Here is a 21157-nt window from a genome sequence, read left to right as displayed (position 1 = left end):
CTTTGAATCCCACTCCTAGGTGAGTTCAGTTTTGTTAAGCTTATATGTCTTATATATCTGTATCAGGTTTCTGTTGTGTATGTGCCTTTGCCAAAAGGAACCAAATAATAGATGGGATAAATGCAAGATTTAAACCATCAGTAATTATGTTAAATGCAAATAGTCTAAGAGCAACCCAATTTAAATCTTAACAGATTAGAAACTGGAGAGATGGCTAAGTGGTTAAGAGCATTTATATGCTCTCCCAGAGGAGTCAAACGTGGTTCAGTTCTTAGTCGTCTTATGGTGGCATACAACCATCTGTAACTCTAGTTCCAGGGAGTTGTATGCCTTTTTCTGACCTTTATGGATACCTGGCTTATACATAGAGCCCATATATACATGCAGGCAAAATACTAATATACATAAAACAACCTTATCATAGTAAGTAAAAAGCAGGGCCTACTCTATGCAGTGCATAGGAAGCCAGTTTTAAACACAGAGACACAAACATGCTAAAAGAATGAATCAAGAGTTTAGAAGCCTCAATTAAATTAATGAGTATTAAGGATGATTCTTGTATCTTTTGAGAGATTGGAGATGAGGTGATAGATAACATCGCTACCCTAACAGTACTGAAGGAGTCAGAGCTGGTCAGTGGTAAAGGGAATGAGTGTTTTTGTTCATGTTTGGATGTGTTATAGTTGAGACATTTGTGATATAGCCATATGGGAATCTTTAGTATTCAGTTGGAAGTGCAGACCTGCAATCTGAAAGAGTACTTTAGTCCTAAATATATATTTGGAAATACATAGATGTAGTTAAAGCCACGACAGTAGCTCTAGCAGTATGTATATTGGCAGACTATCTAGAGGAACATCACTACTAACGGACCAGAGACTTAAATGGAAAAGAACTAACAGAAAGGCCAAGGCCAGAAGTTTTCTATGCACTAACCTAGTTTCCTTTTGTGAGGAAAAACAGTCCTAGAACTTGGCTTAGGATAGTACAAAAACATTTCCTGTAATGTAGATCCGATAATATTCCTTAAAACACCCAGAAAACAATAGCAATTCCTGCCTTTGCTTCCCCATTGTTAGTTTTTTCTACCAGCACTGGGGCTTCACTTTTACTTGGGTAATCTGGATCTGTTTTAGGAGCACTGTGTCGAATAGTCTTGACATCCTTTAATCTTAGGAGGAGATGGTGCTCGCTTTAGAAATGCATGCTGAGTATTGAAGGTCATTTAGCACACACAGAGAGCTTCCACTTTTCTGACAGTACTGTTTATTTGATGGGGTTCCGACTAACCTTACTGACAGTGAGAATCTGGTTTCTTTCACAGAGTTAGGCACCAAAGCAAAAATGTGTAGAGAACAACTATGCTGACAATTAGTTTAAGCAGATAAATAATGTCACGAGGCAGCTTGCCTGATGGGAGAAAGCTACTCCCTGACTGCTGGCACTGCACTACAGAGAGAAAAATACCAGTGTTTCACATTCAGAAGTGAAGCATGCCATTCTGTCTTTTCTTCATAATAGAAAATCTAATCAGATCTTCATTTTAAAATCAGATCTTAATTTTAAAAATCAGATTTTAGTTGTATTATTTATTGAGTTATTAGTTATCTGTTGGCAATTAAAACAGCAAACATTTTTTACCAAGAATTTCTGAAGGTCAGGGAACACTGTAGCTGTGTGGTTTGGGCTCTTACTTCCTTCTGAGAGATCTAGGCTTTGCTAGAATTGGAGAGTTGGCTTTGAGGTTTACTCCCATGGCTGTTGGTATTGGCTGATGGCCAGAGACTTTACTGCTTTGCCATTTGGGCCTCTCCATAGCTTCTATATGGAGCTTGTTTTTCCTATTCTGGAAGCAAGATATCCAAAGAGGGAAACTTCCAGTCTCTAATAAGCTAACCTTAGAAGTCTCTTATAATATATGCCTTTGTAAAAATAACTTATATTTACCAGGTATAATTGTTGTCTTGGAGGCTTACTGCCTCTATCTGCTAACCTAGGCCTAGTCCTGGAAGCTTCTAGCCTCCATATAGTCTAATCTAGGCATAGACTGTTTTCAGCCTCTAAGACTTACTGCTGACCCTCTCTAGTTCTTTCTGAACTCTGCCTGGCTGGGTCAGCTCAGCTGTTCTGGCTCTTCAGACTCAGCCTCTTTAAGCTGACTGATTCCAATGGGCTTTTCTCACTTGAAAAAATTGCTCTGCTTGGCCTCAAACTAATTCTAGCAATCTGTTCTAATTTGCTGGTTCCTTCTCATTCTCGAGCTGTTCTGTCTTCACCTGTGTCTACCTTGTTCTCTTCAACTTGTCTCTGTAAAACTCTCCTAGTAATACTGCCTCCTCCCCTCTTTCTGTGCTGCTCCCTTAAATGGCCTCTCTTTCCTGTGCTGTTCTCCTGACAGTTGGTCATATTCTACAGTCAGACCTTTCTCTGATTTGTCACTTGTCTATCCCTCAATTAGACATTGTTTCGGATTAAAGGTGTATACTAAAGGTGTGTCTGTATTCCAACCAGAGGGATTAAAGGTGTGCTGGATTAAAATTCCTGTACATGCTTTGGTCACACAAACTAATCCTGGCACAGTTTAGGGGTGGGTGATGGGTATGATACACAACCATGTAAAGACTCACTGTTAGAAGTTATTGGATGATCCTGGAAGCTAGCTGTGAAGGTTTCGTGCTTTGTCTTCTAGAAAGCAGATTTTATCATCAGCTTTCTTATTTGTGCCTTACTATATTTAACATATTCTACTATGTGACAATGTGGCTTTGTTGTTGAATATTAATGTTTAATACTGATTTATCTTCTAGTTAAGCAGTGGTTATTCCTAAACCTGGTATATACCCAAATCACCACCCAGAGACTAGGATTTATTTAATTAACCTGGAGCACAATGCTGGGCAATAGTTAATCCATCCTAAACCTCCAAGCCGTCATTGTTTCCTCCCATTCAGATTTTTCCACATTATACTTGCTTTTAGTCATATCTTAGGTCCTGTTCATATCTCCTCCTGGTTGCAAGTCCTGTCCTGCCGATCTCTCCTCTTCTACTCCTCCCACTCGCTTCTTTCTCCTCCTCTCCAGACCAGGATGTCCCACCCTATTCTCGCCATTGCATAGCACTGGCTGGTTATTTTATTGACAATACAGAGAACAAATGGTGTCATGTTTACACAAACTTAAGACAGGTGATGCTTAGAATGAACATCACAATGCAATGTCAGGATAGAAACCAGATAGTGGGGTAGAGAACTCAGCATTTGAATGAACAAGATCAAATTGTATATATTCCACAAGAACATCATACCAACATTACTTGCAAATGTTCTAAAAATATTAATGAACATTCATCATATATCAGATCCTGGGATTTTATTTTTAAGATCCTTTTAAGTCTTAATGTAGTCCTTGTTAGTCACCTCCTTACATATCTGTATGTAAGTTTGTCTTTTCTTGTTACTGTGTTATGCAATCTGTGTTTTAGTTTTGTGGAACTGAATTTTTTCTTTCTTTCCTTTTTTTTTTTTTTTTTTTGAGACAGGGTTTCTCTGTGTAGCCCTATCTGTCTGTCCTGGAAGTCCATTTGTAGATCAGGCTCATTTCGAACTCAGAGATCCACAGAGATCCACTTGTCTCTGCTTCTCAAGTGCTGGGATTACAGTCATGTGTCACCGCTGCCCAGTGATCCTTTCTTTTTTAAGGGTTTAAGAGCCAGGTGCCATTCTAAGCAATTTACTCATATTGCCTTGTTTGTCAAAGCTTTGCTATGGATTGATTGTACTTCATCAGAAAGGGTCATATCTTGGTTCTCAATGTGCTTAATATAGTTGTCATGAGACCTTTTAGCTAGAAGGTTGTTATAACAAGTAAACCTGACCTCTCTTAGTTCTCTGACTTCCTGTCTTTTGCTCTAATTACTTGCTCTTTTATACAATTCCCTCTAAAATGAGGTGATACCGACAGGGAAGGTCTCATCAGTGCCTGCACCGTGATGTTTAGACAGTCAGGCTCCAGAGCTTTGAGCTAAATAAATCTTTTTTTAAATTGCCTTAGCCTTAGGGATTTTATTTTAAAATGGAAAATGGATTTATTTTTCTTATTTTATTAGTGAACTACATAAAGTTTCTCCATGGTCATAATTCCTCTTCTGTTTCTGAGTCCTCTAAATCTTACTTTTTTTCTTAAAATAATTTGGGATATGCCTCAGGCATAAAGTCTAAGTTGTTTTCCTTAATACCTAATTTGAGTTAGCTGTTCCTCTGATTTCTGTGTAGCCTATACAGTTTAATATTATAGAATTTACTATTTGGTGTTGATATTTCTATTTACCAATCTCTTTTCTTTATTACACTATAAACTGTAAAATAAAAGCTAAAAACAAAACAAAAAACTAGGGACTTGAGAGTCAAATAGCTTTAGGCCAAATGTGGCTCTATCCCATAATGTCTCTAGTGGTTTACACTTAGCTACTTTTCATCTTTTGTAAAAGAGCAGTAAAAGAAATAGTATCTTCTCTTAGAGTTTGATATGGTATAAAACAATTAAGGAAAGCAGTTGGTGCTTTACTATAGCATTAGGGCAGATGGTGATGGGTAGTATGTGCAATACTCTGTATCTACATTAGTTTTCTATCTCCTGACAAAGTGCCAAAGGAAAAATCAACTTAAAGTGACTAAGGTTTATTTTCAACTCATGCTTTTAAAGGTTGCATATTCATTATTTTGAGTCTTGTCACTGGACAGCGTGTCAAAGCCAGGAACACAATACAGGAAGCTTCTATATTATGTTGACTAGGAAGCAGAGGGAAGAAGGCGCCAGGATTGAAATAGCCCCTTCAAGATCATACCTTCAGTGACCTCATTTCCTCCCACTAGACCACACCTCCTAACGGTTTTATCACCTCGCAGTAGTGTCACAGGCTGGAGACTAAGCTTTGAACAGGAGCATTTGGGACACATCCCGGATCCAAATGTAACACAGGACCAAAGCTTTTGTTTAGATTATTAATTAACCCTTTGTGGTAGGGACTACCATTCATGTGCTAATTGTTTTAGCATCTTCAGATGATTGATTGGTGATATTTTAAGAAGTGGAACTGCCGGTAGGGACAGACAACAGGGTGGAAACATGGTTCTCAAAGCATGACAATAGGCAAAGGGAGAACAGAAGGTGAGCAAAGGAGCATAGCTTACATCCTAGTACCGTCCCTAACAGCACACATTTTAAGAGACAGTCAGTCACCTTGGTTCTGAGCCCCTGTTGAACCGTGCACTAGTCATATGGACATGTATGTTAACCTTCATGCCTCTGATTCTTCATCTGTAAAATGCATAGGGTAATAGTATCTACTTTATAAACATACAAGGACTAAATGAAAGAATGTGTATAAAATAGCATAAAACCTCACATATAGTAAATAAGTAGCAACTAGTATTCTTATTAGACAGAATCATAAAGGTAGACTTTGGGTAATGAAAGAAATCAGACTGTGAAATATGTAAAAATATTTTGTGTTATTAACTATAGTTATTAAACTTAGGGATGATAGAAAGACCACTTGGTCTTCTTTACAGTGTATAATTCAATGCCAACATGGAATTTTTGTCTGGAAGGTCTAACAGGCAATTAAAATGAGTTCACATAATAAATTTATGTGATCATGATTCTTTTTTTTAACATTTTGTTGTTTTTTTTTTTTTTATCCTGATTGCTTTAATTTGTGCTAGCAAAAGGAAAACCAAAATTCTTACTCTATCAATTGGCCATTAGGATTTAAGGATTTCCTGATGTCACAATAGAAACTGTGCATCTGAAACACCTCAGGCTTAATTGTGTTATTAGTATCTTAAAAAACAAATCAGGGAAAATTTGAAGTTTTTTTTTAAATATAAGACAACAAAAATGGAGTTGTTAAAATGATATTACTATCTAAGAAAAGATAGTCACTTTTTAGGAACTTATGTCAGAATAGGAAAATATAGTTCATCATTCCTTAGGCCATAGAAGATACATATAAAAAATAAAAAAGAAGATACATATACACACATGTACATATGTGCTGTGTCTGTTTGTGTTCATGTCCCCTCTCTATGGGAAGTGGCAGAGGTGGATGTGAGGGAGGTAGAAAAGAGAGAAGATAGAGTTGTACTTCTGTTGTTTTGTGTTGTTGAGATGGGTGCTGAGTCCAGGGCCATGCACAGTGAAGGCAAGCAGTCTACAGTCCAACAGGTACTTTTCTTAAATGAAGCTCTTCTGTTTTCTTGGATATCTAGGAGTAATGGGAAGCTTCGTTGCATATGTTTAATAAACTTCCCTGTGAACTCTTATATATGCTGCACTCCAAATAACAATGAATTGAAAATTCATGTGAGTTCTAAAAAATATTAACTTTTTTATTTGAGTCCTGAGATAGAAATGGTTATAGTTTTTAAGACAATGTAAATTATGTTGTTAGGTAAAGGGAGGGATATCTGGAGTTTTGTTTTATTTGTTTGTTTGTTTTACAGTTGCATCAGTTGATTTTTATTTACTTAGGGACAAATAACTAATATGTATTTTTTTTAACTTTTATTAACTTGTGTCTGGTTACACACACACAGACACAGATATACCCTGGTAGGAACATGACCCAAGGCTATTTTGTTGTTGTTAAAAAAGTATTTTGGCTTCTATACATTAAGTTAAGATGATCTGCTTTACTTTTCTTGACTATGTAAAAGAATTTAAGATCAAAGGCCAGATTCAATATTTATTCTATGCTTTGTTTTAACAAAAAGAGCCATCATTTCAAATTAATGCTATGTAGATACATAATTTATTTTTGTTAAGGGGAAGTAGAGACATCTCTCAAGCTGTTTGGCTTGCATATACGTCTGCATCTCAGAAAAGGTCATTGGATCCCATAGACAATTGCAAGCTGCCATTTGAGTGCTGGGAACTGAACTCAGGACTTCTGGAAGAGCAGCCAGTGCTACTAACTGCTGAGCAATCTCTCTGGCTCCTATTATTCTAATAATAAACAGAAAAATGAATTTTTTGAAAAATGAAATCTTAAAAAACAACTTTAACACAATTATCATAGAAAGAAATAGTATATAATTTTAAACTCTAATCTTTGTTGCTAAGAATATTTGTAATTTTTAATATATAATATTTGATTTCTGGTTTTTTTATTTTTTGAGGGGGGGTGGTTTTCTAAACAGGGTTTTCTCTGTGTATCCCTGGCTGTCCTAGAACCCTCTCTGTAGTCCAGACTGGCCCTGAACTCAGAGATTCACCTGCCTCTGCCTCTCAAGTGCTGGGATTAAAGGCATGGGCCACCACCACCTTTGTCTTGAACCCCACCCCCTGCAAAAAAAAAAAAAAGTAGTAAAGAAGAAGATTATAGTCATTCTAAGCATAACCTAAGCCCTGACAGGCTGGTCTTGAAAGTAATAATTCAATTGCCTGAATTTCTGTTAAAATGTCTGTCTCGGTGCTGCAAGTAAAATACTGGAGACCAAGTGGCTTACAAAACTCAAGCATGCATATCTTAATAGCTGTGGGAATGCAAGCTGGACATACCAGCAGAGTCTGTATCTTATGAAAGCTGGATTTCTTTTTCATAGATGGTCTCTATCTCTGTTAGTTTTTGTTTTTCAAAACAGGGTTTCTCTGTGTAGCCTTGGCTGTCCTGGACTTGCTTTGTAGACCAGGCTGGCCTTGAACTCACAGTGATCTGCCTGCCTCTGCCTTCCCAGTGCCCGGCAGATTGTCTCTTTTCTAAGTCCTACATAGTGCAAGGGGCTAGGCAGATGTCCAGGCTGCCTTTTTGAGGATATTAATCCTTTCACAAAGGATGTGCTAAACCTCTGTTACTGTCATGTGCACCCAGGACATGACTGCCAGTGGGTTTTCAAAGCCAGACCAGATGTAGAAATAGGAACATAGGTATCTACAATTTCTAGGAAGACAAGCTCAGCCAGTAAGCCCATTCCTATTGACTGAGTTCTAAGTAAGATTCAAAGAAATTATAAGGCTTATAAAATCCTGTGAACTCCAGGTATCCAGAAAGCGAAGCAGAAAAAAACCAAGGCTAATGAAATGAATATCTCTGAAGGCTTTACTTTTTATACTATTTTGAGTTTCTAGTGCCTCTTTCTCTCTTCTTCTCCACAATCCTTTTCAACACCCCAACACCAGGTACGAGAGAAAGATTAGTGGGGAGGAGGGGTGCAGTGCTCTTCAGCTACTTCCTGCTGGTTAGGGTCGAGGTTTCCTAGTGGAAAGTTCAATATTCCTTTCAGGATATCTCCCAACCTCTCATGAAACTTCATCAACAGCAATCAGGAGCAGCAGGGGGAAGCACCAGCAGCCTTCATCCTCCTTAGAGTTCCCTAACACTCTCTGGACTCTTGCATTTATTCTCTCTTCAGAGTCCTTAGAGTTTAACTGTCTGCAGCTGGCAAAAAGCCCCTCTCAGAGCCTGCACCAGCCAAATACTTTGCTGCTGTGGACAATCTGAATCAGTCCCATATCCTACACCTGTGATCAAATCAAAACCATGTTTACATTCACAATATGTCTCAATGTGTTAACATAGGGTTTTGTGTGGTTTCACATGCTTGAAAGTGCTTTTCATTGAGTCACAACTCTAGTCCCTAGCTCACGTTTTTAAGTTTTATTTATGTACTAAGATTGGATCTTACTTCACCGTGTAGCCTAGGCTGATCTGGAACTTGCTTAGCCCAGACTAGTTCAGATTCTGTTCTTCCTCCTCTGCCTTCTGAGTGTTCTGATTGTAGATGTACCACCTACCCAGCTTGTTTTATTTTTTTAAAACAATACTCTACTAGGAGAAAACTGTTGTTTAAAACTTTGCCTCTAAGAGTACCTTGAACTTGATGTAGCATTTGCCATTATAGGATTATATATATGGATATGGTACTTAATTGAATTTCCATAGGCAAAAATCTGGTGATTTTTATTTTCTTGCATAGAAATCATAGTTAAGAGGCAGGAATTATTTGAGGAAATTTCTCTAATTGTGGTCAGCTAATCATAGGATGTTTGTCTTTAACCTACTTGTAAATCTTAGTCATAGCATTATTAATAGACGGTTCATGTCTCCTCATTTCAGCAGTGTAAGCATATTTATTCCTGACTTTTGAACTGCCCTTCTTACGCTTCCTCATTACTTATAACTTTCTCTTCCTTTTCTACAAAACTTGGCAAAGCACCCTTTATTTTCATCACATCCTAACTTCCTTTCAAGACTGTTCAAGCTTTGTTCCCCTTTTAATGTCTGTTTCTCACATTGTGTCAGTTCCCCTTAAAGTATTATTCCCCCTATACTATGAGTTTTTACTCATTTTGTAGATACTTGCTCTTGTTCCCTAGCACTTTCTGAATTTGTAATCACAAAGTTAGCTTCTTGCATGATTACTGTCTGTCTCTTCCCACTAGACTCTGGACACAAAGTAGACAGGAAGCATGTCTGTTTGTTGGACACTGTCCTCAGTGTTTCACACATGCTTGCTGCTTGTTCAGAGCCTGATGGTTTGCAGTTTGAAAGAATTTCTTTTTTCATTAGGTTGTACTGAATGCTTTGTTATATTCCTCCATGCTTTACTCTCTAAAGAAAACATTTTGAAAGTCACTCTGTAACAGTTGACATGCTTATATTTTGTGGATATAATACATGTTATTATTTGGCTAGTGTTGTGGGGGAAGAATTATAAGAAAAAGGGCTAGATTTTTTTTTTATTTTTGAGGCAGTGTTTCATTGTGTAGGTGTAGCTATCCTGAAATGCACGGTATACTACAGATTGGCCTAGAAGTCACAGAGCTCCTTTTCGTTCTGCTGGAATTAAAGGAATGCACCATCACATCTGGTTTAAAATTATGTCTAAGGGATTTAAAAGAATATATAACTGACAAGCTTCCATTTTTAACCTTATCCTTACTTTAAGGTAGAATTAATCTCAAGAAATTTAGAGAACTTTAATTTTCTTACTCCATTCATTTATTCAGTAAATGCTTATTCAGCCCCTACTGTTTGCAAAGCATTTTTAAACAGAAATAACTGTTATGAACAATAGGCAAGACCCATGCTTTTCTGACTGTTACATTATAGCAGAGATTGTTAGTAATCAAGTGAACAAATGTAGTGACAATGACCAAAGCTGTAAGAGTAGAGTAGTTACTGGTAAGACGTAGTGGGAGTTACAGCCTTCTTGATAAGATGTTTGGAGAAAGCTTCATTTGCAAAGTACCATTTGAAGAGATATGCATACTGGGAGGGTTGAGCCGCCATGGAATGCTCTGGTGAAGGAATATCCGAGATAAGGAAGAGTAAGCACAGAAAGGCAGAAAAGGGGGTTGTTTGGTTTTGTTGTTTGGTGATAAGAGAATGATTAGTTCATGTTGTACAGAGACATAAAGTGAAGGTGATGAATGAAGAACCAATACTTCTGGACAAAGTAGACATACGTACTGGACTGGGTTGATGGATAGATAACTTGGTTTATGTTTACATTTGAAAAGATACATTGTCCTTTGTAAATAACATGAAGACTGTCATCATAATACCATCAAATACTTATATGACACTTTGTGTTAAACACTAGTCTTAATTCTTAGCATCTGAATTCACGATACTATGATTTAGATACTCTTACCCAAATATCTCTATTTTACAATTAAGAAAAGTGAACACACCATCAATCCCAGTATTCGGGAGGCAGAGACAAGGAGGATCTCTGAGTTGGAGGCCAGCTTGGTTTACATAATAAGTTCCAGGACAGGCAAGGCTCCATAGTGAGATGCTGTCTCAAAAACAAACAAGCCAGAATTGGAGAGATGGCTCAGCCATTAAGAGCATTTGTTGCTCTTGCAGAGGACCTGAGTTTGGCTCTTAGGGCTCATATTGCAACTAACAACTGTCTGTAACTCTAGTTCCAAAGGCTCACAGGCATTATATATATGTGGTATATGTGGGCATACATGTAGGCAAAAATACCCATACACATACATTTTATAAAGCTTTTAAAGAGAACAATAAAAACTGTAGCTCTTTATGTTTTTTGAGATGAGGTGAATGAAATTAAGATGGAAAAAACAACATACTATTGGGGAATGTATTATTTGAGTAACTTAATTTAATTTGGGTTTCTTTCTTTTTATATTTTTCTTTCTTGAAATATTTTTTTCAAGGTACTTTTTGGTTTGCTTTGTTGCTTTTATAGAAGAAACTTGTCTGAACTACTTGATTGTCATTCGTGTGTAAGTGTAAATCACTGAAAGTTAGCTGGAGGCTGTGTTTACCCAGGAAGGGATTTTTGACTGTGTGGTGACTTGTATAAATATAATTCCCTTATAAAGCCTTTGGTTTGCTAATATCTGTAGTTTTTTTCCTCTTAAAGTCAACATTTACTTAGGTTGATGCTTATGTTTTCATACCTGGAGAATATGATCATAGTTTCAAACATCCTAGGCTCTAGAGACAGGAAGCAGTTGGGATATGTAATATTTGTGATCAAAACCTTTCCTTAATGTTACTTTCTTTACTATGATAGCTCCTTTGAAGACACTGTCTAGAGACTTCAGGACAAACACTTCTATTTTATACTCACCAACTCTCTATATTTTTCATCACTATAGACAGAAGGCAAATGTCTTGTTTAGCTTACCCTTACTTAGATGGACTTCTGCCAATCTTCTTGCTGCTAATTCACCTTTTGCCTCACTGCCCAAGGCATCTGGTATCACAGCTACCAGGCCTTCTGCAGGGACTGGAAAGTTGTTTCTGTGGTTAAGAGCACTGTCTGCTCATCCAGGGGATCTGGGTTTAGTTCCCAGCTCCCTCATGGCACATGACCATCTGCAACTTCAGTTCCAGGACATCTGAGAGCCCTTACTGGCCTCCACTGGTACTGCGTGCACACAGTACATAGACACATATGCAGGTAAAGCACCCATACACAAAAAAAGAAAAGAAAAGAAATTTTAAAGAATTCATTCGATTTGTTGTGTTTCCGACTATTGGGCTTCCATCTGCCCTTTTATCATGTAGTAAGTATAACCTACTTCACTTTCACTTCACTTATGTCTTCCACATTCAAGTTTAGGTATCCGGTATTCCCTCTCCCCTTCTCTTAATGTTTTATGTCTTTCTATGTTTACCATCTTTAACTTGCATTGTCTATTTTTTTAAGGAGTTAGATTAATATAATTAATTATGGCCTTATTCTTACAGAAGTATCCAGTTTGTATGTGTTCGGATTTTTTTTCAAAGATTTATATTATTTTTATTTATGTATATGCATGTGTGTTTACTTGTTTGCATGCATGTATGAGCAGATGCCCACAGAGGCAAGAAGAGGATGTTGGGACTCCTAGAGCTGAAGTTACCAGTGGTTATGAGCTGTCTCATATGGGTGCTGGGAACTGACTCCAGTCCTCTGTAAGAGCAACACCTACTTTTCACCACTGAGTCATTTCTCCAACATAGGGCTTCTAGGTTTGTGTCAGTTCCAAAGTCTCTTCTTAACAACACAAGAGATCATTATAATTTCTTGTGATATACTAACTTCATAAGAGGAGATGTGAAAATGTTACCATTTTTTCAATGTAGAAAGAGTTCAACTAAACGCAAGATTATCTTTCATATGAAGTTTTGATAAAAATTTCCTGGTAAAACCAAACAGGGCTTTTCTTTGTGGGGGATTTTAAATTATGATTCAGATTTTATTTTTATTTTATTTTTTATTTTTTGTTTTTGTTTTTATATAGGATTTATTTTGTGTACCCCTGGCTGTCCTGGAACTCACTCTGTAGACCAGGGTGATCTCAAATTTAGAGATCCACCTTCCTCTGCCTAGATTAAAGACATGCACCATCACTGCTCGGCTCTCATTCAAATTTTTAATGATGGCAATATTACTCAAATTATATGATTTTTTTCATTGAGCTTTGATGATATTTTTGTAGGTTTTTTTTCATGTAGTCTAAGTTTTCTAATTTATTGATACAAAATTATTTTAAGTCCCCTGCTACTTTTCAAATCTTTTATATTATGTGGCACTTTTAGTTCCTAACATTAATTAGCTCTTCCTTTTCTTTTTATCAACTTTACTGGAGGTCTATTTGATATTTTAAACAGTAATTATCATTTCTGTTGATAACTTTGTTGTTTTATCTTTATTTTCAGTTTTATTAAGTTCTGCTCATAGACTTATTTTCTTTACCTTCTTTGAATATTTTGTGCATCTTTTACCTAACTTCTACTTTATTTCCTAATACAGGTCACTAGCCTAACCTCTGCAATTTGAAATGCTTCAAAATCCAAAGCTATAGTTGTTGATTTGGGGGGTGAAGTCGAAAGGTTATTCAGGCTAAAAAGGCATTCTATCTCTGGGCTATTTTCCAGCCCCAAATCCAAAACATTTTACATCAAAATATGATGCTACTTTATGTGATATGCCAAAGACAAAAAATGCAACTAAAATGTTGATCAAATTACAATTGAGCATGTGCATAAGGTATATTTGAAGCATAAACAAATCCTGAATTTAAACTTTGGTTTCATCACTGATATATCTCATTATATGTAATGAATATTCAAAGAATTCAAAAGCCAAGATGCATATATTCAATGTTGGAGGAATATTTAAGGACATACATTTTTTTTATTTTAATATGTGCATGCACAATATCAAATTTGGCAAGCAAGAATTTCAAAATGGAGTAGAAGATCTCATTCTGCCTAAACTTAATAGTACTTAACCATGTCACATAGCATGCTTTTTATATGTGCTTGGAGAAAACCGTACCTGCTGATGTTGTTAAAATGCCATTTTCTTTCATACAGGGCTCACCTTTATTTGATCTCATTAAGCAGTCCAAGGATGGAGAAGGACCTGATCACCTTGAATCTGCTTGTCCTCTCAGCCTCCCTCTCCAGAGTAACCACACTGCAGCAGACATGTAAGTCGAGATGTGCTGTTTCCCATTAAAACAATAAGGATACTTTGACCATAAGGGAAATGGAAAGCGTTGTATAGAAATTGTAGGGTGCAGTCTTTTTTTTTTTTTCATTTTCTTTTTAAAATTTATTTATTTATTTACTTATTTATTTATTACAATTTTTCACATTGTATAGCGGGGGTAGTCTCCCTCATCTCCTCCCAGTCCTGCCTACCCTCCCACTTCTCCCCCTATGCTCCTCCCCTAGTCCACTGATAAGGGAAGACCTCCTCCCCTTATTTTTTTTTTTTCAAATCTTCTTCAATCTGGAGCAAGAAATAGCTCAACTGAGATTAACAAAAGAAACAGCTGAAACCCAGAGACACTGAGAGAAGCTTCTGCTGTGAATGTTGCACTTTCTTTTTTTTTTATTTTATTATTATTATTTTTTTTTATCAGTTACATTTTATTAACTCAGCCGTGTCCCGATCCCTCATTCCCTCCCAGTCCCTCCCTCCCTCCCTCATCTCCACCGTGCCCCTTTCCAAGTCCACTGATAGGGGGGACCTCCTCCCCATTCATCTGATCCTGTTTTATCAGGTATCTTCAGGACTGGCTGCAAAGCCCTCCTCTGTGGCCTAACAGGACTGCTCCTCCCTTCGGGGGTGGGGAGACCAAAGAGCCAGTCATTGAGTTCCTGTTAGAAATAGTCCTTGTTCCCCTCACTTTGGGAAACCAATTAGTTACTGAGCTACCACAGGCTACATCTGAGTGGAGGTTCTAGGTTATTCAAAAGCCAAGATGCATATATTGGTCCTTGGTTGAATGTCAGTCTCAGAAAAGACCCTGTGCCCAGATATATTTGGTCCTTGTGGAGCTCCTATCCTTTCCCCATCAGACTAACTCCCCTTCTTTCTTATGATTCCCTGTACTCTGCCAAAGGTTTGGTCATGAGTCTTTGCTTTGAAAACACTGCTAGTTAGAGTCTTTCAGATGCGCTCAGTAGACTCCTGTCATATGTTCAATGCACATCCCATCTGTCTTTCTAAACAAGGATTGATCATCTTACCCCATGTCTGCTCAATTGATTATCTTTTTTAGGTGTATAGATTTCATTATGTTTATCATATCTTATAGGTCTATATAAGTGAGTATATCCCATGTTTGTCTTTCTCCTTCTGGGATATTTCACTCAGAATGATCTTTTCTAGATCCCACCATTTGCCTGCAAATTTCATGATTTCCTCCTTTTTGATTGCTGAGTAGTATTCCATTGTGTAAAAATACCACAATTTCTGTACCCATTCCTCCATTGTTGGACATCTGGGTTGCTTAACACATTGTTTTTGCTGGAAGAGTCAGGAGTGTAAGATACATGACCTAAATAAGGTCACATAAAGAAGTACAAAGCTGCTGAATCTCATGGAGTTGGTATAATGGGGAATTTTACATGACAGAGCTGGTGCCATTTTAGATAAGCCTAATGGTCAGGCAGGATTTCAACATGAAAATTGGAAAAGCAAGAGGAAATATCCCAAGACCCAGAACTGATTTGAGTCTGTAATAGCCACAAAGTAGGAAACATTTTTCCGGGATTATAAATCACACCGTGGGGGGCAGCATAAGTAAAGGGAATGGTGTGGAATATTACACATCATTAGAGTGTACTGTGGTAATGACAGAGGAAACAGCTAACATTTTTTAAGGGTTCCCTGAATTTGGGGCATTTGCATAAGCATTTCAGCTTCGCATTTTTTATTAAATGTTCATACCAGACCTGTAAAACAGGAGATTGTATCAGCACCAGTTACCTATAAAACAGCAATGAGGGAAATAGGGTAACTTGCTTAAGATATACAGAAATGAACCCTGGAAGTCTGATCTCTTTTAGTCCCTGTAGCTACTGCCTTTTATAAATGTGTTTAATGTTTCTGCCTGATTCTGTGTAGAAATACAGCATTCCTGTGATGAACACAGGGACCATTTTCGTGAGATATCATTATCATGCTAAATTCTACCCAAAGTATTTCTAGCTCACAGAGTTTTTTTTTTTTTTTTGGCTAGGTAATATTTTCATATAATATTTGCTAGCTTTATATTTTCCTGTAGTTCAGTAAATGGTTATGTGTTAATGCTGTGTTAACAGTGCTTGTCACTGGTAAAATTAGATGGCCTGGCTCTTCTCCCTTATAGGGCTGTGTGTCTTGGAGGAAGGAAGCAGTGGACAATGAACTAGCATAAGTTGATTTTTAGAGTACTAGTGCGGGAATGCAACAATGGAGTGACATGCAGGTGAGACAGAGAAGGGGATAGAATGTTTAGATAGGCCCCCTTTTCTGATGACGTGATATTTTGACTGGGACCTAAATGGCAACTGAGTGCTGAGCAGGGAAAAGTCTTCCTGTTTGTCTGAATTGGGGACTGTAAAGAGACCCGGGGTGGATTGGGCATGGTAGGAGTAGTAAAGGGAAGGTTGAAGCAGCACACAGGAACTCTTAGGATTCTCTGAGTTCCTAGATTTTATAAAGATAATGGGGATCGTTTAAGCACACATGAACCTTTGTATAATTTGATTAAAAGACTATTCTAGCCACCATTAGAAAAACAGGTGGGCTTGATGGCTAGAAAATGTCAAGACAAGAAAATGGAGACAAAATTTTGAAGATGTTGAATATTTTAAATAAGGGATACAGGTGACTCAGGCTATGATAAACATTAAAAAAGGAAATGAAGTATCTGGATAAATTTTGATATAAAAATAACAGGTTTATATTGATTTGATTTATAGCATATTAGAGGAACTAGACAAATTGAGAAATTTAAATATTTCATTCCTAGGCTTTTTATTTTAAAACACTAGATATGATATAGGACATTTATTTGAAATAAGAAAGACTAGGTGAAGGAATCCAGAGTTCCGCTTTGGCCGTGGAAGGTTTGAGATTCAAGTAGTACTATCTATTACATGATTGGATTTTTCCCTCTAGACCCAAGGGAGACCTGCTTTTGTACAAGTTAAGTAATTTTACAGTTGTCAGTTTTGTAACTAAAGGAAAGTCAGGGATATCGGAGTTTGGAAAGGTAGCACATTTTTCCTGTTAAGCTAGCTTTCCCAGCTCGGATTTAAAGAGCTGACTCATGGAATTTGGTAAAATGTGTCTGGAGTACATGTGCATAATTGAACACAACTTGCAGGTGCACACGTGTGTGTGTGAGATGAATTTTCTTTGTATATGTCTAGGTATCTTTCTCCTATAAGATCTCCAAAGAAAAGAAGTTCAACTACACGTGTAAGTTCTGTTGCAAATACGGAGACACAAGCAGCGTCCGCCTTCCATACGCAGAAGCCATTGAAATCTACCTCCCTTTCCCTGTTTTACAAAAAAGGTCAGTAGAAGATTAAGAACACGGACTCTGGAACTAGGCTTAGTAGGCTGGGCCGTGGCTCCAGTACTTATGATATGTGACACTGAGCACATCACTTGACATGTCTGTGCCTCAGCTGTATAAGTGAGGAAATTGGGGATACCATCTAGATCTCCTCATTCAGAAATCTAGCCAGACCATTGATGCTTTAAAAATTCCTTGTCTCTAACGTGGCCTGCTCCTTGATCACCTTCCCCTGAGGGGGAAGCAGCCTTACCAGGCTACAGAGGAAGACAATGCAGCCACTGCTGATGAGACCTAATAGGCAGGGTCAGATGGAAGAGGAAGAGGATCTCCTCTATCAGTAGACTGGGGGAGGGACGTGGGTGAGGGTGAGGGAGGGAGGATGGGATTAGGAGGGGACGAGGGAGGGGCCACAGTTGGGATGCAAAATGAATAAACTGTAATTAATAAAAAATAAATTAATTAAAAAATAAAAATCCCAAGGGAGGGTGGGGCCGGGAAGGGAGGAAGGAGGGGCTTATGGAGGGATACAAAATAAATAAAGTGTAAAATTAATAAAATAAAATTATCCCTTTGGGGATAAATTGTTAGCTTTGAAAAGTTCTGTTTACCTTATGCAAATCTTTAAAGGAACATTTTGAACCATGAGTTTTCACATGGAAAATAAATGTATAAAAATGCAAATTCCATTCCTTTCACAGTCATTTTGCATCAATATAATTTACAATATTCAAGAATATGCTATGCTGCATTAGTATTTATAGAAAAATGCATGGTATTATATTTTTTTCTTTTAGGATTGGAAAAAAGAATAATCACTTGCAATTCCATTATTTTAAAAATAATCTGTCTAATATTGTTAATGGAAATTTCCAACATCTGTGCTGAGTGATTACCAACAGAACTAAAGCAAATCTTACTTGGTTTGCCTAATTTCACAATATCATTTGACCCTTCCCCTGTGCCTTGGTTTCATAACATAATAGCTAATTCAGCAATTATTATTGAGTCTTGAGTATGTAACATTGCTAATACTAGACATCATTTATCCATAAGGAAAATAGTCTTAGAGGTGGTTATTGTTACAGTGCTACTTAGAATATTATAAAGAAATTTACTATTTCAAAAAATGGACTCGTAATTGAAAATGAACAATAAAGAGGCCTCGTTCCCTTCCATCTGCAGTGTACCGCTTAGCGTATCTCCGGCTGAACACGCTGTGTGCACGGCTCCTGTCTGACCACCCGGAACTAGAGCACATCATCTGGACCCTGTTTCAGCATACACTGCAAAATGAGTATGAGCTTATGAGAGACCGACATTTGGACCAGGTAGGAAAAGCAGTAACTTCACAGTCAGTTCTTCCTGCTAACTGTTAACTGTGTGCCGATGTAAAGTGAACAGCCACATTAATTTACTAATATATATTATTATACAGTATTTAAGATATATAGTCACTTGTTGGGTGCCGTTTATATTTTTTGCTGTAGTTCTTACAAATTTGAATTTAGATTTCTTACAAATTTAGCTTTAGATTTTTATGTATACTTTAATAGCTGCTTAATGACACACATTATTTATTTAACAATTTACCAAATAACTCAAAAACCATTTCTGTCTTCTGATAAGCTAGATTTCGTTTTAGTGTGGAAATAACATGATCCCTACACGAATCAACTGATCGAACCAGGAGTGGTAGTATATGCCTATAATCACAACTATTCTCGAGAAGGTGAGGCTGAAGACTCACAAGTTTGAGGACTGCCAGCACTACATGATAAGTTCAAGGCCACCCTGGCAACTTAGTGAGACCCCATCTAAATGAAAATAATAAAAAGGCTGGTGATGTAGCTCAGTGATGAAGCATTTGTCTATTGTACACAAAGCACTGGTGGTCTAATACTAGGTAAAAAGACAAAAAGGTTTAAAAAGAACCAAAACAGGAAGGGAGGGAGGGAGGGAGAAGTTCCAGAAGGTGGCCTTATAAATGGAATGATCCCCCATAGCTTCCTTTCTCTTCTTAAAGGGGTAAAAGAACATTTGGAGGAGTAGGTAACAGCTTCTTAATATAATTCATGTACCATTAAGTGCGTACATTTAAAATGCATAATTCAGTGGTTTTAGTATATTTGTGGAGTTGTAAAGCTACCACAATCTATTTTATTTTTAGACCGTTTTATCACACCAAAGAGAAACTGTTTCCTCTAAGGGCCCTCACCAACACTAATCTGCTTTCTTTTTCTGTAGATTTGCCTAATCTGGATATTTTACATAAATATAATCACATGAAAACTTCAGGTCCCCCCTCCCTTTGGTTATTGGCGGTTTGATGTTTATAAACAAAAATATTGTCAAATTTGAAGTCATTAAGACCTCCTTTTCCTCCAAGAGTTTTATACTCCTAGCTTTTACGTGTAAGTTTGAATCCATTTTAACTTAGTTTTCAACAGTATAGAAGAGGGAGTCTACTACTTCGTGTTGGTATTGGAATAACTAGTTATTCCAGCACTATTAGCTCCCTCTTTTCACTCCTCTTTCCCCTCTTGCCTTTTCTTCCTGGTGTTAGGAGTTTAACCGAGAGCCTCTTTGTAGAAAGCACTCCACTGAGATAAACCATCCACACACATCCCAGCGCAATTCCTTGAAATGTGTTTTCTTTGTTTTTCTTTGTTGGCAGCTGTTGGAAAGCTATTTATTTTTAGATGTAGACATGTGTATTTCGGAGACTCAGTTCTGTTCGTCTAGATAGGTATTCTGCTGAGAATACACTTACAATTTTGATAATACATTACAATTTTTCTAATAAAGGGACATGATTGCACTTTATTCTTTTTTCAAGATCAATTTAACTGTCCTGAAATTTAAATCTTCATATGTTTTTTAGGACTGACTTATCACTTTCTCTAAAGATTGTAAAAGAAAGTGCATTGACTGATATGGCAGTGTGGGAAAATATTACTATCTGAGCATGAAGTCTTTAATCCAGACATATGTTATTTCTTTCCAGTCTTTTAGGTTTTAATTTCTTTTAGTAGTGTTTTATGGTTTTAAAACTACAAATCTTATACTTATTTTATTAACTATATTCTTAAATATGTTATTCTTTTTAATAATAAGGGAAATTAGTTGGGCATGGTGATGTCTGCCTTTAATCTCAGCACTCTGGGAGGCAGAGGCAGGTGAATCTCTGTGAGTTCGAGGCCAGCCTGGTCTACAAAGTGAGTCCAGGAACCAAAACTACACAGAAAAACTCCATCTCGAAAAACACAAAATGGGGGGGTTCATTTTTGTCTATTGATCTGTGTGGTTTTGGTACTAGCAAAATAATAGCCTCATACAATTACTTGGGAACTTCTAATTTTGGAACAATTTTTGAAGATTTTTTAATGAGTCGTCTTTTCTTCTTGAAATTTGATGGAATTCACCAATGAAGTCCTATGGGTATGGGCTTTTGTTTGTGAACACTTACTGTTTAATAATTCGGAATTAGATTTTCTTTTATTTTTCAATCAGTATTGGCATTTTGCATAGCTAGAGAAACTTTTGCATTTCATCTTAGTCATTTTATTGGTACATAATTTTTCAAAATGTACTTATATAATCCTTCTATTTCAGTGAGATTGGTAATGTTTCCAACAAGAATGATATTAATAGGCAAAAAATACATTTGAAAGACATGACTTAAATATATTTGTATATATCAATTGCAGTACACTAGTTTTTTTATACATATTTATTGCTTTATGATCCCTACCACTTTCTATAATGTAGAAATCCAGCTTCCTAGAGAAATAAGGGGTTTTTTTGCACTTCAGATTTTTATGAG

General features: G+C 36.9%; 1 protein-coding gene across 1 annotated transcript in view; it reads left to right on the top strand.

The window, feature by feature from the left end:
- The window catches only part of Rb1 (RB transcriptional corepressor 1), a 133645-nt gene that overhangs the window by 97722 nt on the left and 14766 nt on the right, over positions 1–21157 (top strand). The window contains exons 18-20 of the mRNA XM_021645595.2: positions 13847–13962; positions 17183–17328; positions 18517–18662. Of these exons, the coding sequence (XP_021501270.1) occupies positions 13847–13962; positions 17183–17328; positions 18517–18662 (408 nt within the window). The remainder of the gene's footprint in view (positions 1–13846; positions 13963–17182; positions 17329–18516; positions 18663–21157) is intronic.

Source organism: Meriones unguiculatus, chromosome 9 (assembly GCF_030254825.1).
Source record: "Meriones unguiculatus strain TT.TT164.6M chromosome 9, Bangor_MerUng_6.1, whole genome shotgun sequence".
NCBI lineage: Eukaryota > Metazoa > Chordata > Mammalia > Rodentia > Muridae > Meriones > Meriones unguiculatus.
The sequence above is the reverse complement of the archived record's forward strand: the minus strand, read 5'-3'. Positions and strand labels throughout refer to the sequence as shown.